Genomic DNA, 26,326 nt, shown 5'->3' with positions numbered 1-26,326 from the left:
CCTCTAACAAGGTGGACTCTCAGTGATTTTACCTGGTTCTCTGGTTTCGTATGTAACGATAGGGAAGTGTGTCTGTGGACCTGAGTCAGTTGGAAGGCACGAAAGCCCCACGTTGCCGTCTCTAAGTCGCTGGGAGGAAACCCCTCCACTAGGTACAATGGGGTGCCATTCACCCCGAGCAGCGCCCGGCGGCGGACGCCACCTTCCCGCTGGAACCTACAGCCCAGCGCGAAGGCCCAGCCTCCCCCCCGGGGGCGGGCCGGCCAAGGGGCAGGCGCCCCAGCAGCCCTCGCGCTCCCTTCCTCTCTGTAAAAAATCAATAAAATATTAAAAAAAAAAAGCTAAATGTCTTCCATTTTACCATATGGCCTCTAAGATGATAAAAAGAATAATAGACAGCTGATTTCCACCGCCAGTCGGCCTGATGGTCAAATCCCTCTAGTGTTAACTACAACAATTAAGGCTTGGCTAGAACAAGACTGCGCACAGAGACCACAAGGGGGTGCACCAAGAAAGCATAAAAGATGCGGAGACAAAAAAACATGACAGAAATGGAGGATATGGAGCTAAGAATCGCAATTTTGAGGGCTTGCCATAAATTTGTGCAGAGCCTCACGAAAACTAATGAGACCCTCGATGCTACGATAAAGAAATTAGAAAGTAAGCATACACGGACTGAAATAAAGAATATTATACCCAATAGCAGACCAGAGGAGTGCAAGAATCAAACCAAAGATTCGACAAAAAACACCCAATTAGAAAAGCATAATGAAAAAAGAATCCGAAAGTGTGAAGATAGTGTAAGGAGCCTCTGGGACAGCTTTAAGCGGACTAATATCAGAGTCATTGGAGTCCCAGAAGATGAGAGACAGCAAGATATTGAAAACCTATTTCAAGAAATAATGGCAGAAAACTTCCCCCACCTAGTGAAAGAAATGGACTTACAGGTCCAAGAAGCGAAGAGAACCCCAAACAAAAGGAATCCAAAGAGGACCACACCAAGACACATCATCATTAAAATGCCAAGAGCAAAAGACAAAGAGAAAATCTTAAAAGCAGCAAGAGAAAGAGGCTCAATTACCTACAAGGGAATACCCATACGACTGTCAGCTGATTTCTCAACAGAAACTTTGCAGGCCAGAAGGGAATGGCAAGAAATATTCAAAGTGCTGAATACCAAGAACCTACAACCAAGATTACTTTATCCAGCAAAGCTATCATTCAGAATTGAAGGTCAGATAAAGAGCTTCACAGATAAGGAAAAACTAAAGGAGTTCATCACCGCCAAACCAGTATTATATGAAATGCTGAAAGGTATCCTTTAAGAAGAGGAAGAAGAAAAAGGTAAAGATACAAATTATGAACAACAAATATGCATCTATCAACAAATGAATCTAAGAATCAAGTGAATAAATAACCTGATGTACAGAATGAACTGGTGACTATAATGAATCAGGGACATAGAAAGGGAATGGACTGACTATTCTTGGGGGGGAAAGGGGAATGGGAGATTCGGGAAGAGACTGGACAAAAATCATGCACCTATGGATGAACTCAGTGGGTGGGGAATGAGGGTGGAGGGTGGGGTGGGAGCTGGAAGGAGGGGAGTTATGGGGGGGAAAAAAGAGGAACAAATGTAATAATCTGAACAATAAAGATTAAAAAAAAAAAAAGAATAATAACATTTCACAGCAACTAGTGTATTTTTTTAAATTTAAATTCTTTATTGTTTGAAGTATTACATAAGTCTCCTTTTTCCCCATTGACCTCTCCCGCAAATAGTGTATTTTTTAAAGCCACCCCCACCAAAGTCTCAGAGGCAAAAATGTACTGTATCAAGCAACTCAGGGTTGACCCAAAATAATAATCGCTATTATTTATTGAGCATTTAGTACAGGTTAGGAACTTGGCTAAACTCTAATTACATTATCATATGCAATTCATCCAAAAACCCAGCGTGGGCCCTAACCGGTTTGGCTCAGTGGATAGAGTGTCGGCCTGCAGACTCAAGGGTCCCAGGTTCGATTCCGGTCAAGGGCATGTACGTTGGTTGCGGGCACATACCCAGTTGCTCAGTGGATAGAGCCCTGCAACCTGGGCATATGCCCTTGGCAGGGCTCTATCCACTGAGCCAAACCAGCGAGGGCTCTTTCTCATGATTTTTGTTTCTCTCTCTCTCCCACCCCCTTCCTCTCTGAAATCAATACCAAATTGTATTTTTTAAAAGGTTAGACATATAGATTAAGGGAATATAATTGAGAATTTATGGTCAATTGATTTTCAACAAGGATACCAAGGCCATTGAATGGAGGACAGAAATCGTTCTTTAGAGAGAGAGGACGGGAGAGGGAGAGAGCCTGCAACCTGGGCATGTGACCTAGGTGGACGCTCAACCACTGAGCACAGGGGTTCGGCTTGATCCCTGTCTTTATTTCCATTTCTTTGGTTAGATTGGGCAATCGCTGTCACCAGTTCCTTCTTCCTGGATCTAGTCTATGCCTACAAGCTCACGTGTATCTTTACTTCCATGAGTCTTTAACAAAAACAACGCGGACAACGGCATATGGGTAACATTTTTCTGCGCTTTGCTTTCTTTCCCTTACATCTTGCAGTTGGTTACCCATTAGTATAAAAACCGCTGCTTTGCCCTGACCGGTTTGGCTCAGTGGATAGAGCGTCGGTCTGCGGACTCAAGGGTCCCGGGTTCGATTCCGGTCAAGGGCATGTACCTTGGTTGCGGGCAGAACCCCAGTAGGGAGTGTGCAGGAGGCAGCTGATCGATGTTTCTCTCTCATGGATGTTTCTAACTCTCTGTCCCTCTCCTTTCCTCTCCGTATTAAAAAACAACAAAAAACCCCCCAAAACCCGCTGCTTTGCTCTTTCCAGCCACAGCCGGTTATTCCTCTAACAAGGTGGACTCTCAGTGATTTTACCTGGTTCTCTGGTTTCGTATGTAACGATAGGGAAGTGTGTCTGTGGACCTGAGTCAGTTGGAAGGCACGAAAGCCCCACGTTGCCGTCTCTAAGTCGCTGGGAGGAAACCCCTCCACTAGGTACAATGGGGTGCCATTCACCCCGAGCAGCGCCCAGCGGCGGACGCCACCTTCCCGCTGGAACCTACAGCCCAGCGCGAAGGCCCAGCCTCCCCCCGGGGGGCGGGCCGGCCAAGGGGCAGGCGCCCCAGCAGCCCTCGCGCTGCCATTTTCCCGTCCGCGGCCGCGCCCGCCATCTTGTGCTTCTTGCCACCGACTCGGCCAAGAAAGACACCGGTTAACTCGGCGGCAGCCATCTCTTACGAGAAGCCTGCGCTGCAATAACTGAGCTCAGGTCACCGCGTTTCCCGTAAACGGGAAAGCGACTCCGCGCTCCTTACCACCACAAAGGGAACGGCCATCTTGTACGGCAGCCCCGTCGTTTCCGGGACGGGCCTGCTGACGTAAGAAGGGCGGCGCGAGCCCGCGCGCGCGACTCTGTCGCCCCCTGGCGGCCGGGCCGGAGCAGCGACGTCAGCTGGGACCTGGAGGGTTCTCTTCTGGGTCGACGTGGGCGGTCCCGGCAGGGAAGCCTTCGCTGGGGCCAGGCCAGGGTGGGATGTGAGCCTGCGCACTCCGCGAAGGGGAACGGGCGAGGCCGGTCGTGCGGGCGGACAGCTGGGAAAGAAACCAATGTTTAAGGGCCTGTTAAACGTCTCCTCCACGCGGTGAGGCACGTATTATTGTTATCATTTACAGGTGAGAAGACACGCCAACCCTCCTCGCCCACTCTGCTAAACCCGGGCAGAGATGGGATTAGAAGTACTCCCTCCCTAATTTCTGTAAAATCTGGGAGATTGTCGCGAGGATTGAGATTTCAGATTACAGTGCCCGATTGTTAATTATATTAATTTCGTCTCCAAAGAAGCCACACTTGCAAGCCTTGTACTTAACCTGTGGCTGGTGATGGGTTGCCATGGTGATGGGTTGCCATGGTGATGGTGTTCTGGTACCTCCTGGCTGTCAGCTCTCGCAGCCAGGAACATGCCTGAGGTCAGGCTGTCCCTGGAAGGCAGTTCCCGCACTGTCTCAGGAGTCTGACAGCTTGGCCTCCCCTGGAAGGTTGCTATTTGTTAGGGTCTTCCTTCATAAGAAGGAGAGGGACTAAAATGTCTTTTGTATTCACACATCCAAGACCCATAGCACCAATTTCTTAAGTAAGATATTGCAAACAGTGATTTGAAGAATCCAGATACCATTACCTGCTTCTATCAGGCCACCTTCTATTTCATCAGAAAAGTTTTCTGTTTCTGGAAATTGAATGCATTCCAGGTCTTCAGGAGACCTTTTCATTAAAGTGCAAAAATACCTTCATATCTGTTACCAGTTTCCACACTGGTTATTAGCACTTCAACAGTGATGTGTTCAAAACTTCGTTAAGGGCAAGTATGAGTCACACAGTTTTCATCATTGTCACAATCCTGGGTGAGACATCCAGTTCCTAGAGGAGATTCTGTTTCTGCCCCTGGGAAATACACAAAGTTTGTTAACCTGGGTGTGCAAATGGGCAAATATTATTGTCTTGTGAGAGAAATGAAATAAGGAAATGTATTTTTTCTGTGACTAACATTTAAATTCTACAATGTCATCCTTAAAGTTATGAATGGCATTAGACAACACAAACCAAAACAAATGGGAACATTATGCCTTTGTATTTTATCCACATAATATGTATAATTAATGCTTAATGCTTTATGCAATTGTCTTTTTTTTACTGACTTGAGAAAGAGGGAGAAACATTGATGTATAAGAGAAACATTGATCTGTTGCCTCTCCTTTGCCCCTCCTCCCCCACACTACCCCCATCCCTATTCATTGGACGATGCTCAACCAACTAAGTCACACCGCCAGGGTTATGCAGTTGTCTTTTAAATCAGATAGAAGGGGGGAAAAAGAGCTACAAACAAAAGTACATTTATGTTGTCTTTTGGATTTATCTAAGTAGTTACATCTATTTGTGCTTTTTATTTTTTCACTAGAGGCCCAGTGCACAGATTTGTGCACTGGTGGAGTCCCTCAGCCTGGCCTGAATCCTCTCACAATCCAGGACCCCTCGAGGCATGTAGTAGTGCTCAAAGCAGCAGGCAGCCCTGGCTGGGCCACTCATCCTGGCCCCATGGCGCCTGCCTCCACTGCTGCTCAGTAGCACTTCAGTAGAGGCGGGAAAGGCTCGCCACCACCGCAGCTGTGCTCCCCAGCCCTGAGCCCAGCGTCTGGTGCCCAATGGTCAGCTGAGTGGTGCTCCCGCTGTGGGAGCACACTGACCACCAGGGGGCACCTCCTGTGTTGAGTGTCTGCCCCCTGGTGGTCAGTGTGCATCATAGTGACCAGTCAAATGGTCGGCCAGTCACTTAGGGTTTTATATATGTAGATTTATGATTGAGTTACTGTGTAGTCATTTCATTTTAGCCTGAAAGATTCCCTTTTGCATTTCTTATAGCGCAGGTCTGCTAGTAACACATTCTCTCAATTTTTGTTTATCTGGGAAAGCTTTAATTTCACTTTTATTTTTATTCTATTATTATACTATGTTACATTAGTTGATTTTGGATATTAAACCAATCTCACATTCTTGAGAAAAAGCCCACTTGACCATTCTGTATAATTATGTTTAAATGTTGCTGGATTCTGTTTGCTAATATGTTGTTGGGAACATCTACATACATTTTTAAATTAAATTTATTGGGGTGACATTGGTCAACATGAACATATAGGTTTCAGGTGTGGATTTCTATGTTACAAGATCTATATATTGCACTGTGTGCCCACCACCCAAAGTTAAATCTTCCCCTCTCACCATATATTAGGACTCCCTTTACCCTCCAATACATACATATTCATAAAATATATTGGTCTGTAGTTTTCTCTCTTTTGTAAAATGTTTTTTATTGATTTTAGAGAAAGAGGAAGAGAGAGTGAGTGAGAGAGAGAGTGATGAGAGAGAATCATCAACTGGCCACCTGCTTCATGCCCCCTACTGAGGGTTGAGCCCAGAACCTGGGCATGTGCGCCAACCAGGAACCAAACCTCGGCCTCCTGGTTCTTGGGTCAATGCTCAACCACTAAGTCACTGTGGACAAACAGTCTTTTTCTCTCTTGTGAGGGCTTTCTCTGGGTTTGGTATCAGGATACTACTGGACTCATATAATGAGTTGGGAAGTGACCCTCTTCTCTTTATGATAAGAGTTTGTGAAAAATTGGTACTAATTCTTCTTTAATGTTTGGTGGAATATACCAGTGAAGCCATCTACTCCTAGTCTTTTCATTGTGGGTAGTTTTTTAAATTAATAATTCAGTATCTTCACTTATTATAGGTCTATTCAGAATATTTATTTCTTCTTGAGTCAGTTTTGGTAGTTTTATTTTCCTAGAAATTTATCCATTTCATCTAGGTTGTATATTTTGGTAGCATACAAATGCCCTCAGTATTCTCTCACAATCCTTAATTATTTCTGTAAGGTTAGTAGTAATGTATTCTCTTTCATTTCTAATTCTAGGAGTTTGCATCTTCTCTCTTTTTTTCTTGTTTAGTCTAGCTGTATATTTGTCAGTTTTGTTGATCTTTTCAAAGAACCAGCTTTTGGTTTAATTGATTTTCACTATATGTTACTATGTCATTAATTTATGCTCTAATCATTTATATTTTCTCCTTCTGTTTGCTCTTGGTTTAATTTGCTCTTTTACTAGTGTCTTATATTTATTGATTTGAGATCTTTCTTCTTTCTTAATATAGATATTTACAGTTATAAATTTCCATCTAAGCACTGCTATAGCTGCATCCCATGAATACTGATATTTCTTCATTTTCATTCACCTGAAAGTATTTTCTGATTTCTCAAAAATGGTTGATAGTGTTTTTATTTGACCATTTTGGACATATTATCCCACTGCTCTATGTCCTCCATTGTTTCTGTTAAGAAGTTTGCTAATCTTATTAGAATTCCCTTGTATGTAATGAGCCATTTTCTCTCAATGCTTTCAAGATGTTTTTCTTTAACTTTCAGCAATTTTATATAATGTATCTGTTTGTGACCGAAGGACTTGTATGCATCCATATAACCATAACTAATGGACATAAGACACTGGGGGGTAAGGGAGGGCAGGGGCTTGTCAAGGGTGGGGGGGAAAAAAGGACACTTATGTAATACCCTTTGTAATACTTTTAGCGAAAAAAAAAAAATGTATCTGTTTGTGGACCTCTTTACATTTACCCTACTTGGATTTTGTTGAGCTCCCTGGATGTGAAGGATATATATTTTTTTAAATTTTTATTTATTGATTTTAGAGAGAGGGAGGGAGATAGAAACCTTGAATTGTTGTACTACTCATATATTCATTGGTTGATTCATTTTTTAATTTTAATCCTCACCCAAGGATATGTTTCTATTGATTTTTTGAGAGAGAGGAAAGGGGGGGCGGGGACATTGATGTGAGAGAAAAACATTGATCAGTTGCCTCCTGTACATGCCCCAACCCGGAATCAAACCTGCAACCTTTTGGTGCATGGGATGACACTCCAACCAACTGAGCCACCCAGCCAGGGTTCATTGGTTGATTCTTTTTTTTTTTTTTGCCTTTGATCAGTTTTCATTCAAAATTAGTTGTCCAAAGTGATTTGATGTTTATGGAATAAACACATTTAAGTTTATGCTGTAGGCTTCTTTTCTTCTGTAGTGGGTTTCTTTTCTGTGGGCTTCTCAGCTGCTGGTTTCTTGGTAGCTACAGCCTTTTTTACCCACCAAAGGCTTCTTCTGCTTCTTAATGCCAATAGCCTTCTTTCCTTTCTTCCTTACCACAGGCTTCTTGCCTGGAACCCCCTTCTCATCTGACTTGGCTTTTATTCTGCTGCTGCTCTATCCACCCAGGGCTTGTGGCTCTTGGCCTGTTGAAGAATGGTGTTTCTGGTGCATATTCTTTGCGTACAGGTTTAGCTTCAACGTGATTCTCAGGTCTTACAGTGGATTCTTCTTCAGGACTCTGCGATGAATCTTCTTGCGTGGGACTCAGAGGGCTCTCTGGACCACTGGGCTTTTCCAGATTCTGCTGGGGTCTATATTAAGCACATTGCGCATGGGAAGGTTGTACTCTTGAGGGAGGCAGCTTTACGCTAAGTGCCATACCCTGCATCTAACTTATGGAAAGCACTTTCAGTCCAAATGCAGAAACTACCCCAAAGCCCACCAGGAGCAAGTTTCAAAAAGTTCAGTTTGCTTACATTAAGAAGAGTAATTCCAGGGATGTTTCTGAAGGCTTCGATGATACCAGTGTCCTCGTTATAGATGATGCGAGGTCCCCTGTGCTGGACCCAAAGATGGTTTCTCATTTTGCTCTTGGCAGCTCTTATTTGCTGAGAGGCATAGACCTTTTTGATATCATTCCAAGGCTTCATTTCTTCAGAAGCAAAATAGCCTTCTTGGTTTTCTTGTAACCTTCAATTTTATCTTCAACCACCAAAGGAAGTTCAGGAACTTCCTCAATAAGATGACTTTAAAAAATGTTTTTATTGACTTTTTTTTTTTTTAAGAGAGAAAGGAAGGGAGAGGGATAGAGAGCTAGAAACATTGATGAGAGAGAAACATCATAGATTGGCTGCTTCCTCCATTGCTCCTACTAGGGGTCGAGCCTGCAGTCTGGGCATGTGCTCTGACTGTAAATTGAACCAGTGACCTCTTAGTTCCTGGGTCGATGCTTAACCACTGAACCACACAGGCTGGGCTACATGATGACCTTTTGACATGACCAGTGCTGGTAAGGCTGAGGCAGCCAGGGCAGAACAGATGGCATATCACTTCTGTGTTGTGTTCACTCTGTGGTGCCAATGGTGCCAGTTTTGGTTGATGCAAACAAGCAGCCACCATGACACATATTTCTGAAAGCACCCAGGCCAGAACGATGAATTTCACCATCTTGAATTCTGGGAATTTGAGCTATAGCTCTGCCAGTACCCCAAGGCTCAACACTGGTTTGATGACCTGCCAAGTCACCGACAGCATTGGGCTGTCTATTGTTTTTGTGCAAGTTAGTGTGAGAAAAGTTCACAATATCTGGTCTAATAAGAGCCTTGAACACAGCAGGCAAAATGACATTTTTGCCAGATAATTCCTCCTTTCTGGAGTACACTGATATCAGTGGACGAGCACATGCCATGGCATGGAGAGAAGGCCACACTTTTCTCAATCGGGGACCCTCACAGGGAAAGGTCATTGATTGATTCTTATATGTGTCCACACCTTGGTGCATTGGGATGATGCTCTGGCCAACTGAGCCACCTGGACAGGATGGTTATTGTTTTTTAATAACTGAGAAGTGTTCAGCCATTATTTCTTGGAATATATACTAGAGGCCCGATGCATGAAATTCATGCAAGGGGCTCAGCCCTCACAGCCACAGTAGCTGCCTCGCACTCACAGCCCCAGCTTTGTCCAGAAGGTCCTTCAGCTGTCCGGTCTAATTAGCATATTACGCTTTTATTATTACAGATATATTTCTGTCTATTTCCCTCTCCTTCTGGTGTGTCCACCCTACATTTCTCTGAGGCTTTTTTCATTTATTTTTACTCTTTCACCTCTCTATTCTTTGGCTTGCATCTCTACTGATCTATCACAAGTTTGCTTATTCTTTATTCTGCCAGTTCAGATCCACTTTTGAGTCCCTCTAGTGAATTTGTAATTTCAGTACTTTTGGTACAGTAAGTGTACAGTAATATTGTACTTTTTAACTTCAGAATTTCCATTTGGTTCTTTTAAATTTTTTCTCTTTATTGATATTCTCTATTTGATGTGAAATTGTCATCATATGTTCTTTTACTTTTTATTCTTGCTTTCCTTTAATTCTGTGAAAATGTTAACAATGGCTATTTGTAGACTTTTTCTGATAAACCCAACATTTGGTCACTCTCACAGGAAGTTTGATTGGCTGCTTTTTTCCCCTTCTGGTTTATCATTCACACTTTGTTTCTTTACATGCCTCATAATTTTTGTTGGAAACTGAACATTTTAGATAATATATTGTAGGAAATCTGGGTACTTGATTTCCCTCCCCAACCCACTTTCATGGCTTATTTGCTTGTTTATTTTTTATTGACTGGATGAATAATCCCTCCCCCAGATTTTTGCTTTCATTTTTAATTATTTTTTATTTTTCAATTACAGTTGACATACAATATTAGATTAATTTCAGATCTACACCCCAGTGATTAGACATACCCACCTGACACCATGTTAGAATATTAGAATATTATTGACTATATTCCCCATGCTGTTCTTTATATCCCCATGACTATTATGTAACTACTGATTTGTACTTCTAAATCTCTTCACCTTTTTCATCCTTCCCACCCTCCCATCTGGCAACCATAAAAATGTTCTATGTATTTATAAATCTGTTTCTGTTCTGCTTGTTCATTTATTTTGATTTTTAGATTCAGTTGTTGATAGATATGTATTTACTGCCATTTTATTGTTCATAGTTTTTCTCTTTTCCTCCCTTCTTTTTCTTAAAGAAAACCCTTTAACATTTTTTTTTTTTATTGCTTAAAGCATTACAAAGGGTATTACATATGTGTCCTTTTCCCCCCCCCACCCTTAACATTTCATGTAATACTAGTTTGGTGGTGATGAACTCCTTTGTTTTTTCTTGTTTGGGAAGTTCTTTATCTGTCCTCCTATTCTACATGATAGCTTTTCTGGGTAGAGTAATCTTGGTTTTAGGTCTTGCTTTACATCACTTTGAATATTTCTTGCCACTCTCCCTGGCATACAAAGTTTCTTTTGAGAAATCAGCTAACAATCTTATGGGAGTTCCCTTATAGGTAACTGTTTTTTCTTTCTGCTTTTAAGATTCTTTCTTTAAGCTTTTGCTTTTTAATTATGATGTGTCTTAATGTGGGCCTCTTTAGGTTCATTTTTTTGGGGGGTAATTCTGTGCTTCCTGGACATGTATGCTGACTTCCTTCCCCAGGTAGGGGAAGTTTTCTGCCATTATTTTTTTTTCAAATAGTTTTTAATTTCTTGCTCTTTCTCTTCAACTTCCGGCACCCACACCATTCCCCCCATGCAAATGTTGGTACTCTTGAAGTTGTCCCTGATGCACCTTACACTAACTTTATATTTTTGGATTTTTTTTCTTTTTGCTGTTCTGATTGGGGCAATATTAGTAGTATTTTTAAAAAATATGTTTTTATTATTTTTATTGATTTCAGGGAGGAAGGGAGAGGGAGAGAGAGACAGAAACAATGATGAGAGAGAATCATTGATTGGCTGCCTCCTGCATGCCCCCTACTGGGAATCAAGTTTGCAACCTGGGCATGTGCCCTGACTGGAATTGAACCAGCAACTTGATTCATTGGTTGACGCTCAACCACTGAACTGTACAGGCTGGGCTTAGTTGTATTTTTTTAAAAATATATTTTATTGATTTTTTTACAGAGAGGAAGGGAGAGAGACAGAGAGCTAGAAACATCGATGAGAGAGAAACATCGATCAGCTGCCTCCTGCACATCCCCCACTGGGGATGTGCCCGCAACCCAGGTACATGCCCCTGACCGGAATCGAACCCGGGACCCTTCAGTCCGCAGGCCGACACTCTATCCACTGAGCCAAACCGGTTTCGGCCTTAGCTGTACTTTTGATGTGTTTGTGGGAGGATTTGAGTAATGTGTTTACCTATGCCGCCATCTTGACCGGAAGTCCACTGGCTGAATTCTTTCAGTGAAGTCTATTTTCTCTCTCACAATGTTAAAGCCCCAGATGTTGCAATGAGGTGCAGCTCTGGGCTTACCCAATTACTTTGGGATGACAGTGATTTGGCTAAGGGCTCTCTTCATCTTTTTCCCTGACTATACCAAGTTGTTAAACTCCACTAATTGCATATGATTGCTCAATTATTTTCAACAATGCCCTAGGGAATAAATTGCTCTACAAAAAACTAACCCAATCCAATATGGCTCCTTTGAAGGAATAGTTTTTGAAGCCATTATTGGCATTTGTTCCAGTCCTAGGAGAGTTCCTCCCAGCTGTCTTATTCCCTGTCCTCTCCTGAAAACTGCTGGCCTACACTTTTGCCTTTCATTACAACCTCCATTGTTTTTGGGGGCGCTCTTAGGTTTGTACTTCTCCATACTCTGATGCAAATAAAGTTATTTCCTTTGGAAAGAGATGAGGAGCTATCTGTTTTCCTACCTGCTTCTCCATCCAGGCAAAATCTCTGATCCAGGACTCTAGAGCCTAAGAAGGGGACAATAGAAAACTTCTCTCTGAATGACAAGTAGTAGCTTGTCACGAGCTCTAAGCACGAGCAGCAGGGAGGCAGGGACCTCCATGACGGGGACCGAGCTGAGCCGGGCCTCGAGCTCCGGCTCCAAGGCCAGCAGGAAGGAGGTGCGAATATGTATTAGATTCAGTTGTTGATAGATATGTATTTATCATATTCAGATAAATACATTTATGCAGACATATGCAGATAATTAAAAGATTCAATTCTGCTTTCAGTAACAACTCAAAGGTGCAGCAGATAGTTAAATGAAGTGTTTCTCCATCTTCCCACAAACCTGAGCAAATGCTCATGACAGACAGTGTGAATAGGAGCAAACAATTGACGCTCTATCTACTGAGCAAACTGGCTAGGGCAGTTTTTATTGATTTTTTAAAGAGAGAGGGAGAAAGAGAGAAACATTGATGTGAGAGACATAGATAGAACAGTTGAACAGTCAATAGATGAGATTTGGGGGAAATAACCTAAATTCCTCTTGTCTTGCCTCTCCTGGAATGGAACCAATGCCTCATGAACTAGGGCAAGGGTGATCAGGGCCCCAGTCTTGAGAGAGAGAGAGAGAGAGAGAGAGAGAGAGAGAGAGAGAAATAAGAGTGAGGTAGATAATGGGAGACTGTGAATGAGGCAGAAATTATTCAGGGGAAATCGAAGTTCTGACATTTTCAGGATAATTCAGGGATATCTTTGCAGTATAATTGCCACTTGGTGGAAAAAAATCAAATTGGTTTATTCCTTGGGACTTGGTGCATCTCCCTAGATTTGCAACTGACTACTGCCAAAACAGCTTCCCTGTATTGTTTTTATTTTTTAATCCTCATCTGAGGATATGTTTATTGACTTTAGAGAGAGGGGGAGAGGGGAGGGAAAGAGAGAGAGAGAGAGAGAGAGAGAGATCTATGTGAGACAGTTGCCTCCCATATGCACCCTGACTAGGGATCAAACTCGCAGCTTAGGTATGTGCCCTGACTGGGAATTGAACCCACAACCTTTTGGGAAAACACTCCAGCCAACTGAGCTCCCCGGCCAGGGCCCTGTATTGTATTTTAATAATGATAATGTTAAAGGGTTTAACATCTATTCTGTCCTTATTGGCTGGGAGATCAGGTTCTAGTCCAGGGGTGGGCAAACTTTTTGACTTGAGGGCCACAATGGGTTCTTAAACTGAACCGGAGGGCCGGAACAAAAGCATGGATGGAGTGTTTGTGTGAACTAATATAAATTCAAAGTAAACATCATTACATAAAAGGGTATGGTCTTTTTTTTTTAGTTTTATTCATTTCAAACAGGCCGGATCCGGCCCGCGGGCCATAGTTTGCCCACGGCTGTTCTAGTCCCTGTTCTGCTCGTAGGAGCTGTATGACTTTGGGTAAGTTACCCTCTCTGGCCCTGTATTTTATGTTTGGCAAATAAGAATAGACTGGGATCTGTAATGCTTCTTTTAATCTGTGAAAACCTGGGCTTTTATTCAATAGCCAGGGTTGGTGAAAAGAGTTCCATTTTGGAGTCAGTCCAGGTTTCCAAACAGCCTGACATTTACTGGCTTGGGTACCTGAATTTACTCATCCATAGAATGGGGTAATGATGTTTATAATGAAAAGCTTATTTATTCATTCAATAGTTGTTTACTGACCACCTAAGTACTACACGATGGGAGTGTGGGATGAACAATCCTCCCTGCCCTCAGAGAGCCTAGCTACTACTTGCTTATTGTTGTAACAAATTACCACAAATTTAGTGGCTTAGAACAACACGAATTGATCATGGCTACAGTTCTCAAGGACAGAAGTCTGAAATGGGTTTCACTAGATGCAGTCCCGGTGCTTTTGGTTTGCCTGATGTTTCTTATGGCTGCACTGAGGTCATGCATTTTCAGCAAGTCTGTGGCAATACCTCAGAAGTGGGATGCCGTTCTGGGTGCACCCCATAGTGGCTATAGATAACACTCTGTCTTACCATTGGCGATGTTAACCTGGATCCCTTGGTTAATGGGATGCCTGCCAGGATTCTCCAATGTAAACTCACCCCTTTGTAATGACTCATCTCCTGAGACTGCAGATGCCCTGTTTCTGCTTAAACTTTTGCCTAGGCTTTTACTTTCTCCGTCTGAGTGAAATCTTACTGTCTCGAGGAGCAGGAAGGCCAGGGTGATGGCAGAAGAAGAATGGCAAGAGCTAGAGCAGATGGGCAGCGGCTCGTTCCCGGAAGAATCGAATAGCTGAGGGGCCGCGCAGTCAGGCGCCTGGGGCGGCCCGTTGCCCTGGAGACGGGGTCCTTCGTTCCCCTGTGCCGCCAACTCGTGGCGCCAGCCCGGGCCCAATGAGCGGCTGCGCGGTGGCCGGGGGCGGGGCGGCGGCGCTCGCGCGGCCTTCGGCTCAGCTCGGTCCCCGTCATGGAGGTCCCTGCCTCCCGGCTGCTCGTGCTCCTCCTGCTCGGGGCCTGGGCCCCGGGGCCAGGCCGCGCCTCTCCCGAGGCACCGCCGTTGGTCAACGAGGACGTGAAGCGCACGGTGGACCTGAGCAGCCACCTGGCCAAGGTGACGGTGGAGATGGTCCTGGCGCACCCGGGCGGCAGCTCCACGGCCCGCGCCACCTCCTTCCTGCTGGCCTTGGAGCCGGAGCTCGAGGCCCGGCTGGCGCACCTCGGCGTGCAGGTGAGCGGGGCGACCCTCGCCCCTCCTAGCATTTGTCGTTGGTCCCCGCGCCCCTCTCGGCCTCGGGGAAAGCGGGCCCGGGCGTCGGGGCGCCAGCCCCGGCGCCGGACACGTCAGCGTAAGGCTGCGCGGCGCGGCCCGCGTCTCGCTGAGCGAGCCTCCTCGGCGGCTCCCGGGCCGCGCCGGTGAGCTCGGGCCGAGCGAGCCCTCTCGCCCGTAAAACAAAGATGATCGCCTCGGGGAAGGGATGTCCCGCCGCCGCTGCACACCACGCTGGCCCTGCATTCCTCACGGGCAGCGCCGCAGCCCGACCGGAGGACGAATGAATGGGCTCGAATTTAATTTCTGTGTTTCAGCATCAGGCTCAGGGTAGGCGGGTGCCTCTTTCTAGATATCATTTACATCCACCATCACTGTAATAGGGGTAGGCTCCGTGTTGAACTTGGTAACCGTTTGAAACCGTGGTTCATATTACACACTTCATAGGGTTGCTGTGGAACGCTTTTTAAAATGTTATTCTGAGGTTGGTTTTAAAAATCATGCGAATAAGATAAGCCCGTGTAAACTGTACAGAGAGGTAAGGTCCAGTTCTCTACTTCCCGTTCCGGTTCCCATTCGCACGTCCAGTGCACAGGTTTGCTCGTGTACTTCCAGGTATTTCAGGGAACACTTTTAAGGTTCTCAAGGAAAGAAAATGTAGGCTTTTGGGGATATACAGCTACAGAGCTTTGCCTTTTTATTTTTTTAAGATTTTGTTTTTTAATCCTCACCCGAGGATATGTTTATTGATTTTAGACAGAAAGGAAGGGAAAGAGAGAGAGAGAGAGAAACATCAATGTGAGAAACATCGATTGGTTGCTGCCCGCAGGCAGTCTGACTCGGACCCGAAACCGAGGTGTCTGACCTGGAATCCGACCCGTGACCTTTCCGTGTGCGAGAGGATGCTCCAACCAACTGAGCCACAGTGGCCAGGGCCAGAGCTTTGCTTTTTATTGCTGTTTTCATTAGACAACAGCAATCCATTAAGTGATTACCCAGCCATTAAGAGAATAGTCATTACGGTATCATATTTCTTCTAAGCACACACCTTACTTCCTGACCGGATCTGGAGCTATAAACTGGACTTTATGGAGACTATACTTCTGAAATGACTCCTATTCACACTGTCTGTCATGAGCATTTGCTCAGGTTTGTGGGAAGATGGAGAAACACTTCATTTAACTATCTGCTGCACCTTTGAGTTGTTACTGAAAGCAGAATTGAATCTTTTAAAAAGTTCTGGTAGTTTGAATATTTTAATGGGAACATTCTGAGGCTGTTGGTTAATTGTTGACTCAAAATTTAGAGGCCAAAAGACATAAAAAGGAGTTACCTTTTTTGTCTTTTTATAGGTGAAGGGAGAAGATGAGGAAGAGAACCATCTGGAAGTACGAGAAACCAAAATTAAGGGTAAAAGGTAAGCTAATGAATAGGCAGAATATCTATATCTGTGTTTGCCTCTTCTTGTTATGGCTTATCCTGTCAGCGTTAGAATCATAAGCTAGGAGGATTGCTTAGGAAGTGCCTGGTGTATTAAAAGCTGTTTTGATTAAGATAGTGTGTGGTAGCAAGCAACAGACTAACATATTTTAGGCCCATGTATGATATCTTTTTTGATAACTTGCTAAAATTGGATTCCCCTAACAGTGGCAGTTTATTTTACAACAGGAAAGCAGTTGTTTTCGATCCCAGGTCTCTAATCTGTGTGGCTTAGGGATCCCCATCCAATAGATGGGGACTCCAAGCTGTTTGCCTCAGCAGACATCCTCTCGTCAGTGGCTAGCTACTACCCTGTTTCCCAGGGGCAGACAGCACCCCCACTTTCAAGACTTCAGGGCATGGAAAGTGATGCCTCTTTGCAGGAAGTAGACTGAGCTCTTTAAATGCTGGGGTTGGCCTTGTTCTCAGCTTTAACTTCAGCATAGCCTGGGGCCTGGCACTTATTAGTTATTTATATTAAAACACTTTATTAAGGAGCCTGCACCAAGATTTGTGCTCTTGACCAGAATCGAACCCAGGAATCTTCAGTCTGTGGGCTGACACTCTAACTTTTGAACACCGGCTAGGAGGATACTTTAATTTTTATTGATTTTTATTATTTTTTTAAATGTATTTTTATTGACTTCAGAGAAGAAGGGAGAGGGAGAGAGAGATAGCAACATCAATGATGAGAGAGAATAATTGATTGGCTGCCTCCTGCATGCCCCCTACTGGGGATTGAGCCCACAACCCGGGCATGTACCCTTGACCAGAATCAAACCCGGTACCTTTCAGTCCACAGGCCAACGCTCTATCTACTGAGCAAATCTGGCTATGGCAGTTTTTATTGATTTTTTAAAGAGAGAGGGAGAAAAAGAGAAACATTGATGTGAGAGACATAGATTGGGAGGTATGTGCTCGGACTGGAGAACCCTTAAACCTGGGTATGTGCCCTGACCAGGAATTGAACCTGTGACCCTGCATTGCACAGGACGACACTTCAGCCAACTGAGACACACTGGCCAGAATGAGGATTTGTTTGTTTATTTTTTAAATGTATTTTATTGATTTTTTTACAGAGAGGAAGGGAGAGGGACAGAGTGCCAGAAACATCAGTGAGAGAGAAACATCAATCAGCTGCCTCCTACACACTCCCTGCTGGGAATGTGCCCACAACCAAGGCACATGCCCCTGACCGGAATCGAACCTGGGACCCTTCAGTCCGCAGGCCGATGCTCTATCCACTGAGCCAAACCAGTTAGGGCAGGATATGGTTTTTTTTTTCTCATGGATTTTAGAGAGAGAGAAAGAAACATCCATTGGTTGCCTCCTGTACATGTCCTGACTAGGGTCCAAACCTAAACCCAGGTGTGTGCCCTAACTGGGAATTGAACCCATAACCTTTTGGTGTACGGGACCACTCTTTAACTGGGCCAGTCTGCCAGGGCAAGAAAAAAATCTTGGGATCTTAAATGACTATTTTCTATCGATATATATAAAAGCCTAAGTGACCATTTGGCCGTTGGACTGTTCGACCGGTAGCTGTGATGTGCACTGACCACGAGGGGGCAGTTGCTCTGACCGGTAAGTTAGCTTGCTGCTGGGTTCCAGCCGATCGAGACTGGGCGAGATGAGCTGGACATGCCTGGACCCCTTCCGTGGTCCCTCCCCAGCCCCGATCATGCACTGGTGGGGTCCCTTGGCCTGGCCTGTGCCCTCTCACAATCCAGGACCCCTGGGGGATGTTGGAGAGCCGGTTTCGGCCCGATCCCCGCAGGCCAGGCCAAGGGACCCCACCAGTGCATGAATCCATGCACCAGGCCTTTAGTTAAAAATATTTGACAGAGCTCTAGCCAGTTTGGCTCAGTGGATAGAGTGTCAGCCTACGGACTGAAGGGTCTCCGGTTCAATTCCGGTCAAGGGTGTATGCCCAGGTTGCATGCTTGATCTGTAAGGGCAGTTTAACCCTATCCCAGCAGTAACAGGATGTTTGCTTATCTATAACTAGAGGCCCGGTGCACGAAGTTCGTGCAAGAGTAGGCCTTCCTTCCCCTGGCTGCCGGCAGCGGCTTCCCTCTGGCACCCAGGAGCCCCTCCGGCTGCCGGCAGGCACCTGGGACCCGGACTTCCCTTGCAACCCTGACTTCATCCGCAGGGTTGTCTGGTCTAATTAGCATATTACTCTTTTATTATTATAGATGAGCCTAGTCCTCGCTTTCTGCACCGTGCAGACCCTCATCCTGGAACAGTTAGTTTGCAGAGGCTTTGAACTGAAGCCAGATCCCCAGTGTTAGCTGCTGGTGTCAGTTAGAGGTCTGTTATAACCTATTTTTCAGCAAAATAGCTTTTAGAAAAACCCACACAAAGACCTGGAAACAAGAAACAGAATCTGGAGCTATATGAGACTGGGTTCAGCAGGATAGAGGTGCTCAGCTTTTGGGAACTGATTTCCCTGCGCCAGCAGTGCTGCTTTTGGAATAAAGGTGAATTTCTGCATCTTCCAAGTGCTTGGTGGTCTGTCTTCCCGACTCTGGTTACTTTGCTGTTACAGATCCCCAGTAGGGAGTGTGCAGGAAGCAGCCGATCAATGACTCTCATCATTGATGTTTGTATCTCTCTCTCCCTCTCCCTCTCCCTTCCTCTCTGAAATCAATAAAATATATTTTAAAAAATGACAGAATTAAAAAATCTTTTTCTCATTTATTTTGAATTTTTTAATAATAATTTGTTCTAACAATAACTGTGTTTTTAATGCATATGTCTGTACATACATGATTTTACATATGGCTATAAATGGGATCATATTTAAATTTATTATCCTATATAATAAAAGACTAATATGTAACTGGTCGTTATGACGTGCGCTGACCACCAGGGGGCATGTGCAGAACATGGCAGGCATTGGCTGAGGCGGGATGGTGGAGCAGGTGAGCAGGGGCACCAGAACAAGGTGGGGCACCGGTTGCTGTCATTGGGGCGAGCCTCTGGTGGTTACTGAAAATTCTTTGCTCCCGAACGCTGAGGTCCCGCCTGGTGCTCACACCTGCTGCTGGCGCCGGCCCCAATCGCTCCGCACCTTCAGCAGGTGCAAGCATGGCGCCGTCAGCACGCGGGAGCAGTGGGAGCATGGCTGCTGGCAGACAGGACCGGGGGCCGTGGCAGGAGGGGCTGGGCGGTGGCACAGAGGATGGGCTGAGACGCACCCCTGTGCCTTCTGCAGCCTTGTGGCCCACAGTTCCTTTCAAGGTGCACGAATTCGTGCACCGGGTCCCTAGTTCTATATAAAGCTTAACAGCAACATTAAACAAGTCCCATAACCCTGGCATGTCAACTTAAATATTTTTGTTCTGGACTATTTCAACATGCAGATATATTTTACATAGTTTTAATCACTGTGTGATCCTACTTTAAAAAAAATACTTTTTATATTTTATTGTTTAGTTTTATGTGATCCTACTTTTTAATCTTTTTTTCTCCCACATAATATTTCCTGTTTTCTGTGTGATCTTCTTAGTTTCCTTTTTTTACATGTAATTCTTGAGTTGCTTTGATTTGATCTACAAAAACATTATCTAAGGAGCCAAATTATAATACATGTTGATTACCTTGATTTTTCTATTGTAGTCTCAGAACGCATGAATTGGGCATCTTCACCACCCTTGTGGATGCCAGATCTGAGTTAGCCTTAACTAAGTTGCTAATAAATCCCTTCTCCCTTGTTAATATTTCAGAGACTCCTCTCTCTCTGTGGCTGTTTAAGGACACTGTCTGTGCTTACTGGCTGCGATTCATGGCCTGCAGCACATCTCTTGGTGAGGCAGGATGGCATAGTAGTTATGAGTGTGGTCTTATGCAGCCTTACTCCCAGGGTTCAAATCCTGTTACTACTTACTGGCTTTGTATCCTTGGAAAACTGAAGAATACTTCCCTTCTTAGTGAAGTAATAATGTCTACGTTATATGATCATGGTTAAGACTTACTAAATTAATTCATAAAATATACTTGGAACAGAACCTGGTACATAGTAAGTGCTCAGTAAATTTTGACTTAATCACTAAGCGAACTAACCGATGAGAAGGAGCATTCCAGGCAGAGACATGGTAAAGATAACAGAGGTTTGACATTTCATGCTGTGTTTAGTTAACTGGGCCTTTAGAGTGGCTGGAGTTCAGAGGAATGTGTAAGGAGGGCTGAAGTTAGTTTAAGGAGTGCTTTGTATACTATTTTTAGGGTTGTGGACTTTTTAGTCAGTTGGGAATATTTAAAAACTTTAACCGCATACTATTTTATTTATTCCCAATTTTGAGTGCATGCATTACACGGATTTGTCTTTATTACTGCTTCCTGCCACAGAAACTGACACTTACTGGGTTTTCAGTAAATATGTTTCAACAAATGAGTAATTCCCTTATTTTACCCAACAAAACCAGATTCGTCACAGAATGTTCTTCCATTAGGTCCTGCAGAAGAAAAACTATATGAAAAAAAACCTGTCTCCTTCTTAGACACCAGTATACTCAGGTCTTTGTTGCCTGGCCAGCCTTTTATCAATCAGAAACCTTCACTAGCCGGTGTTTGCACATTTCAATAAGATTTTTAAAAAAATATTTTTTATTGATTTTTAGAGAGAGGAAGGGAGAAGATTAGAGAGATAGAAACATTGATTAGAGAGGAAGTCATTGATTGGCCTCCTGCATGGCCCCCACTGCAGGATCGAGCCCACAACCTGGGCATGTGCACTGACTGGGAATTGAACTGAGAATCAAACCAGAAACCTCCCTTCCTGAGTCAACGCTCAGCTGTTGAGCCACACAACCAGATAATGGCTGCCAATATCCCATTGTGTGGCTCTGTACTAGAATTTTTTTTTTTTTTTTTTTTACACTGTACTAGGATAGAATGAACCACCTCAGTAGCTTCTGAGGCTAATACATTTCTATCACCACAATTACTTTAGCAAACCTGGTTCCCTTCACTTCTGCAACATCATGCAGAGTTAGTGATCGAGTTTGCACGAATTTTTTTATCTTAATCAAATATTAAGATTTGATGTCCGAAATAATGACCCTAGAGCACTGAATGGCTCTGAATTATCAAAGCAAGATTCAATTATGTTGGGAGTATTTAACATGAAAATTAAGGTGGGAGTGACACCATCAAATTGTGTTGATGGGCTGGCAGGGAGATAGAGATTAGGAGATTAATAATCTAGGCAAGAGATAATGGTTTGAATTGAGGAGGAGGCAATGGAAAGCCAGGAGGGGATGGATTTGGGAGACATTCTAAGGCAGGATAAATCCAATATTCTGTAATTGGGATAGGGTAGTGTGAGGCCTCAGAAAATGCCTGAGGTTTCCAGCTTAGAGTTGGTTAGATGGTAGCAATATTAATAGAGAGGAAATTGGGATCATGAATGATATTAGATATTGGATATGTTGAATTGCTTGTGGGGTAGTCAGTGGAGTTGTCTAGTAATGAACATTTGAAAATTTGAGTTTAGATCTCAGGTTAGAGAATGGGACGAGAAGCATAATTGGGACTTGAAACCAAGAATTGGTTAGGACTGTTTCTGGAGAAGGTATAGGACTTATTGTATTTTGAGTAGGTACTTCAGAGTAGTGTTATGAAGTACAAAGATGTGCCTGGTGAAGACCTGTAAGGACTCTAAATACCATGGAAGCATGTTAAAAAGCCTTCAGTTTTCCACAAATGGTTTCTGGGTCTGTAAGGAATTGGTCTCCTGGCATAATAAACACAGATTCATTTTTTGAGTTAATTCTTTATATGAATTTTAGTAGTTTCCAGGCCATCTCTTTTTCTTTAAAATGCTAACAGCTTTATTTCATTCTGGTTATGAGAGTATAGCTCATTATGAAACAAATTGGAAAAACAACAACAAAATGAAGCTTATTCTCCTATCCTGAGATGGTTACCATTAAACATTGTGTGGAACATTCATTGAGATAATTTCTTCACATACATTTGTATATATGTATGTTTTTAAAAGAAATCACACTGTTTCTTTTGTAAATTAATTTGTTACTTACATTGTACATGGAAATGTTTAATATAGATAGATCTAAGTATCTTCTTTAGTGGCTGCCAATATCGCATTGTGTGGCTCTGTACTAGAATTTTTTAAACTGTTATCCTATTGTTGGACATTTATGTTGTTTTATACTCTTACTATTATAAACAATCTTGAGATGAACATCCAGATATTTATCTTAAAAGGTTTTAATTAATAGGTTAAAGGTGATCTCTTAAATATAACTGCTTTTATCTTTTTTGTTTTATTTTTTCTCTCTCTTTTTTTATTGTCTAAAGTTTTACATATGTCTCCTTTTTCCCCAATTGATCTCCCCGCACCGCCCCCCCGCCCCCCCTCCAGCCATTCCCAGCCTGGGCAAGCCCGCACCACCCCAGAGTCTGTGTCCATTGGTTATGCTAAATGCATGCATACAAGTCCTTTGATTGCTCTCTAACCACCTCCTCCCCTACCATTTGTCTCTGCATTTATTCTTTTTTTTTTTTTAAAGATACTGACTTTTTTACAGAGAAGAGGGGAGAGGGATAGAGAGTTAGAAACGTCGATGAGAGAGAAACATCCATCAGCTGCCTCCTGCACACCCCCTACTGGGAATGTGTCTGCAACCAAGGTACATGCCCTTGACAGGAATCGAACCTGGGACCTTTCAGTCTGCAGGCCGACGCTCTATCCACTGAGCCAAGCCGATTAGGGCTGGATCTATTCTTGTTCATCAAATTCTGTTGATCATTATATCCCACATATGAGTGAGATCATGTGATATTTATCTTTCTCCAACTGGATTATTTCGTGCTTTTATCTTGGGTACAAAATTTTGCTGTGACTTTGAGTTCCTAGCCGTTTTTAATTTCCTTCCTTCTCTTGCCTCATTTTTCCTGCAGTGGTAGATTCTTCATGGTCAAGTTACCAGTTGCTCTCGATCCTGGGATGAAGATTTCAGTCATTTTGGAAACAGTCTATACCCATGTGCTTCAGCCATATCCAACCCAGATCACTCAATCAGAGAAACAGTTTGTGGTGTTTGAGGGAAACCATTATTTCTATTCTCCCTATCCCACAAAGACACAAACTATGCGTGTGAAGCTTGCCTCTCGAAATGTGGAGAGCTACACCAAGTTGGGAAACCCCACACGATCTGAGGACCTCCTGGACTATGGACCTTTCAGAGATGTCCCTGCCTATAGTCAGGTAGGCTCATGTGGAATATTGCCCATGCCTGTCTACTTCAGAGAACGTCTTCTAGAGTGACAACTAGTTAGTTGATAGGGTTGGGTGGTGTAGGGTAGGTGGAAATCCACATCAATTTTTTAATCTGCTGTGGAATGACCCAAGGGGTCATTGTTCTCTTGGGAGTACAGATAGAGGCTGTGAGTTTAGGAAGACATTTATTTGTTTGTTTGTTTATTTTTTATTTAAAAAAACCTTTATTATTGAAAGTATGTCCTAGGAAGACTTTTTAAAGCAGATAGCATTTGGAGAGTTGGAGTGGGAGTTCGGGGAGAAGGAAACAAGGCATTCTAGGCAGAGGCAATAAGAAGTTCAAAGGCCTGCCCTAGCTGGTTTGGCTCAGTGGTTAGAGTGTCAGCCTGCAGACTGAAGGGTCCCAGGTTTGATATCGGTTAAGGGCACATGCCTGGGTAGCAGGATCCATCCCCAGTAGGGGGCATGCAGGAGGCAGCCAGTCAATGATTCTCTCTCATTGATGTTTCTATCTCTCCCTCTCCTGTTCTCTCTGAAATCAATAAAATATATTCTAAAAAGAAAAAAAGGACAGAGGCCTGAGGGTAAGAATACAGATAGGAACCCTGGCTGGGTGACTCAGTCAGTTGGAGCGTTGTCACATACACCAAAAGGTTGTGGATTCGATTCCCAGTCAGGGCACATACCTATGTTGTGGGCTCAACCCCTGGTCAGGGTGGATACAGGAGGCAGCTGATGGATGTTGCTCTCTCTCTCCCCCGCCCCTCCTTCCTCTCTCTTAACATATCCTCTGATGAGGATTGAAAAAAAGAGAAAAGGAAAGAAATGGGAAAATATGTGGTGTGTTGTCTAGTGTGGCTGGAGTAGCTGCTATGGGTAGTAAAGCTGGCTCCATTGCTGAGCCTTGGGTTGGGCCTTAAAAGTAGAAGGAGCAATTAAGTCTTAAAAAAGATTTTGTTATGAAAAACTTCAAACATATGTAAAAGTATAGAGAATAGTGTAACAACTCCCAATAGACCCATCACTTAGATATCACTTAGATTCAGTGATTATCAAGATATCAGCACACTTCAGCTGTCCTTTTTTTTTTTTTTTTTGCTGTAATAATTTAAAGCAAATCTTAGGAATCATATCATTTCACCCTATGTTTTCTTTCTGTTTTCTCTTTTAAATGTCATTTAACATATAGTTAGGGCTGTTTATTTTGGGTTGTTTTTAACTTTTTAAGAATTTTTATAGGTGTAATTTTTTGAAAATTAAAATTCTTACATTTTCTTTTTTAATATATATATATTTTTAATTGATTTCAGAGAGGAAGAGAGAGGGTGAGAGATAGAAACATCAATGATGAGAGAGGATCATTGATTGGCTGCCTCCTGCAGGCTCCCTACCAGGGATTGATCCCACAACCCAGGCATGTGCACTGACTGGGAATCAAACTGGCTACCTCTTGGTTCCTGGGTTGATGCTCAACCGCTGAGCCACATTGGCGGGGCTAAAATGCTAAATCTTTAATTAGACTCATCAAGAAGAAAAGAGAGAGGACCCAGATAAAATCAGAAATTAAAGAGAGGTATAAATGCTTATAAGAAAACACTATGAACAGTTGTTTGCCAACAAGTTGGATAACCTGGAAGAAATGGATACATTTCTAGAAACTTACAATCTTCCAAAAGAATGAATCAGTTAGAAACGGAAATCTGAATAGACTGATAACTACTAACAAAATTGAATCAGTAATCAAGAAACTCCCAACAAACAAAACTCCCAACAAAAGTCCTATGCTGGATGGCTTCACATGGCTTCATGGGTGAATTTTTCCAAACATTCAAAGAATTATCATGTATCGTTCTTAAACTATTTTCAGAAATTCAAGAGGAGGGAAGACTTCAAAGCTCATTTTATGAGGTCAGCATCACCCTGATTCTAAAACCAGATAAAGACTACAGAAAAACAAGAAATTATAGGCCAATATCCCTGATGAGCTTAGATGCAAATGTCTTAAACAAAATATTAACAAACTCAATTCGGCAGGATAATAAAAAAATCGTGCCCATGATCAAATGGGATTTATTTCTGGGATACAAGATTGGTTCAATATCCACAAATCAATTAACATTATACACCACATAAACAGAATGAATGATGAAAACCATATCACATCAATATTACACAAAACAGCATTTTTACAAAATATGGCATCCATTTATGATAAAAACTTTCAGCAAAGTGTGAATAAAGGGAACATACCTCAACATAATGAAGGCCATATGTGACAAACCTACATCTTACATCATACTCAACGATGAAAAGCTAAAAGCATTTTCCTTAAGATCAGGAACAAGACATGGGTGTCTGCTTTCCCCACCTATATACAACAGTATTGGAAGTCCTGGACTTAAAAGATTATAAGACATCAAAGAAAGAAATCAAAGAAGAGAAAATTAAATGGAAGCATAAACATGGTTGAACTGTTTTAACATGGTCAAAATGTTCATACTACTTAAAGCAATGTATAGGTTTAGTCCAATCCCTATCAAAATACCAATAGTATTTTTCACAGAACTGGAACAAAGAATTCTAAAATTTATATGAACCACAAAAGAC

General features: G+C 43.1%; 1 protein-coding gene, 1 non-coding gene and 1 pseudogene across 3 annotated transcripts in view; 1 reads left to right on the top strand and 2 right to left on the bottom strand.

Annotated features, from left to right (window-relative positions):
- Positions 1-3,636: 3,636 nt before the first annotated feature.
- The window catches only part of RPN1 (ribophorin I), a 34,848-nt gene continuing 12,158 nt past the window's right edge, over positions 3,637-26,326 (top strand). Inside the window, exons 1-3 of one of the 2 annotated variants that reach the window (XM_070420758.1) lie at positions 3,637-3,731; positions 16,344-16,408; positions 23,401-23,707. In XM_070420758.1, coding sequence (XP_070276859.1) covers positions 23,414-23,707 — 294 coding nt within the window. In that variant the 5' untranslated portion in view covers positions 3,637-3,731; positions 16,344-16,408; positions 23,401-23,413. Of the gene's footprint in view, positions 3,732-14,662; positions 14,953-16,343; positions 16,409-23,400; positions 23,708-26,326 lie in introns of those variants that run through there. The other variant, XM_070420757.1, reaches the window with a different exon arrangement.
- On the bottom strand, positions 7,613-9,179 carry LOC139014638 (large ribosomal subunit protein uL4-like; annotated as a pseudogene).
- On the bottom strand, positions 21,353-21,485 carry LOC139014747 (small nucleolar RNA SNORA66). The gene has a single exon (XR_011472304.1). It is a non-coding gene; the product is annotated as a small nucleolar RNA SNORA66 (small nucleolar RNA).

This window comes from Myotis yumanensis, unplaced genomic scaffold (assembly GCF_028538775.1).
Source record: "Myotis yumanensis isolate MYYU_CA2020_CCGP unplaced genomic scaffold, mMyoYum1.0.hap1 SCAF_7, whole genome shotgun sequence".
NCBI lineage: Eukaryota > Metazoa > Chordata > Mammalia > Chiroptera > Vespertilionidae > Myotis > Myotis yumanensis.
Note: the sequence above shows the minus strand (reverse complement) of the source record. Positions and strands in the feature narration are given on the sequence as shown.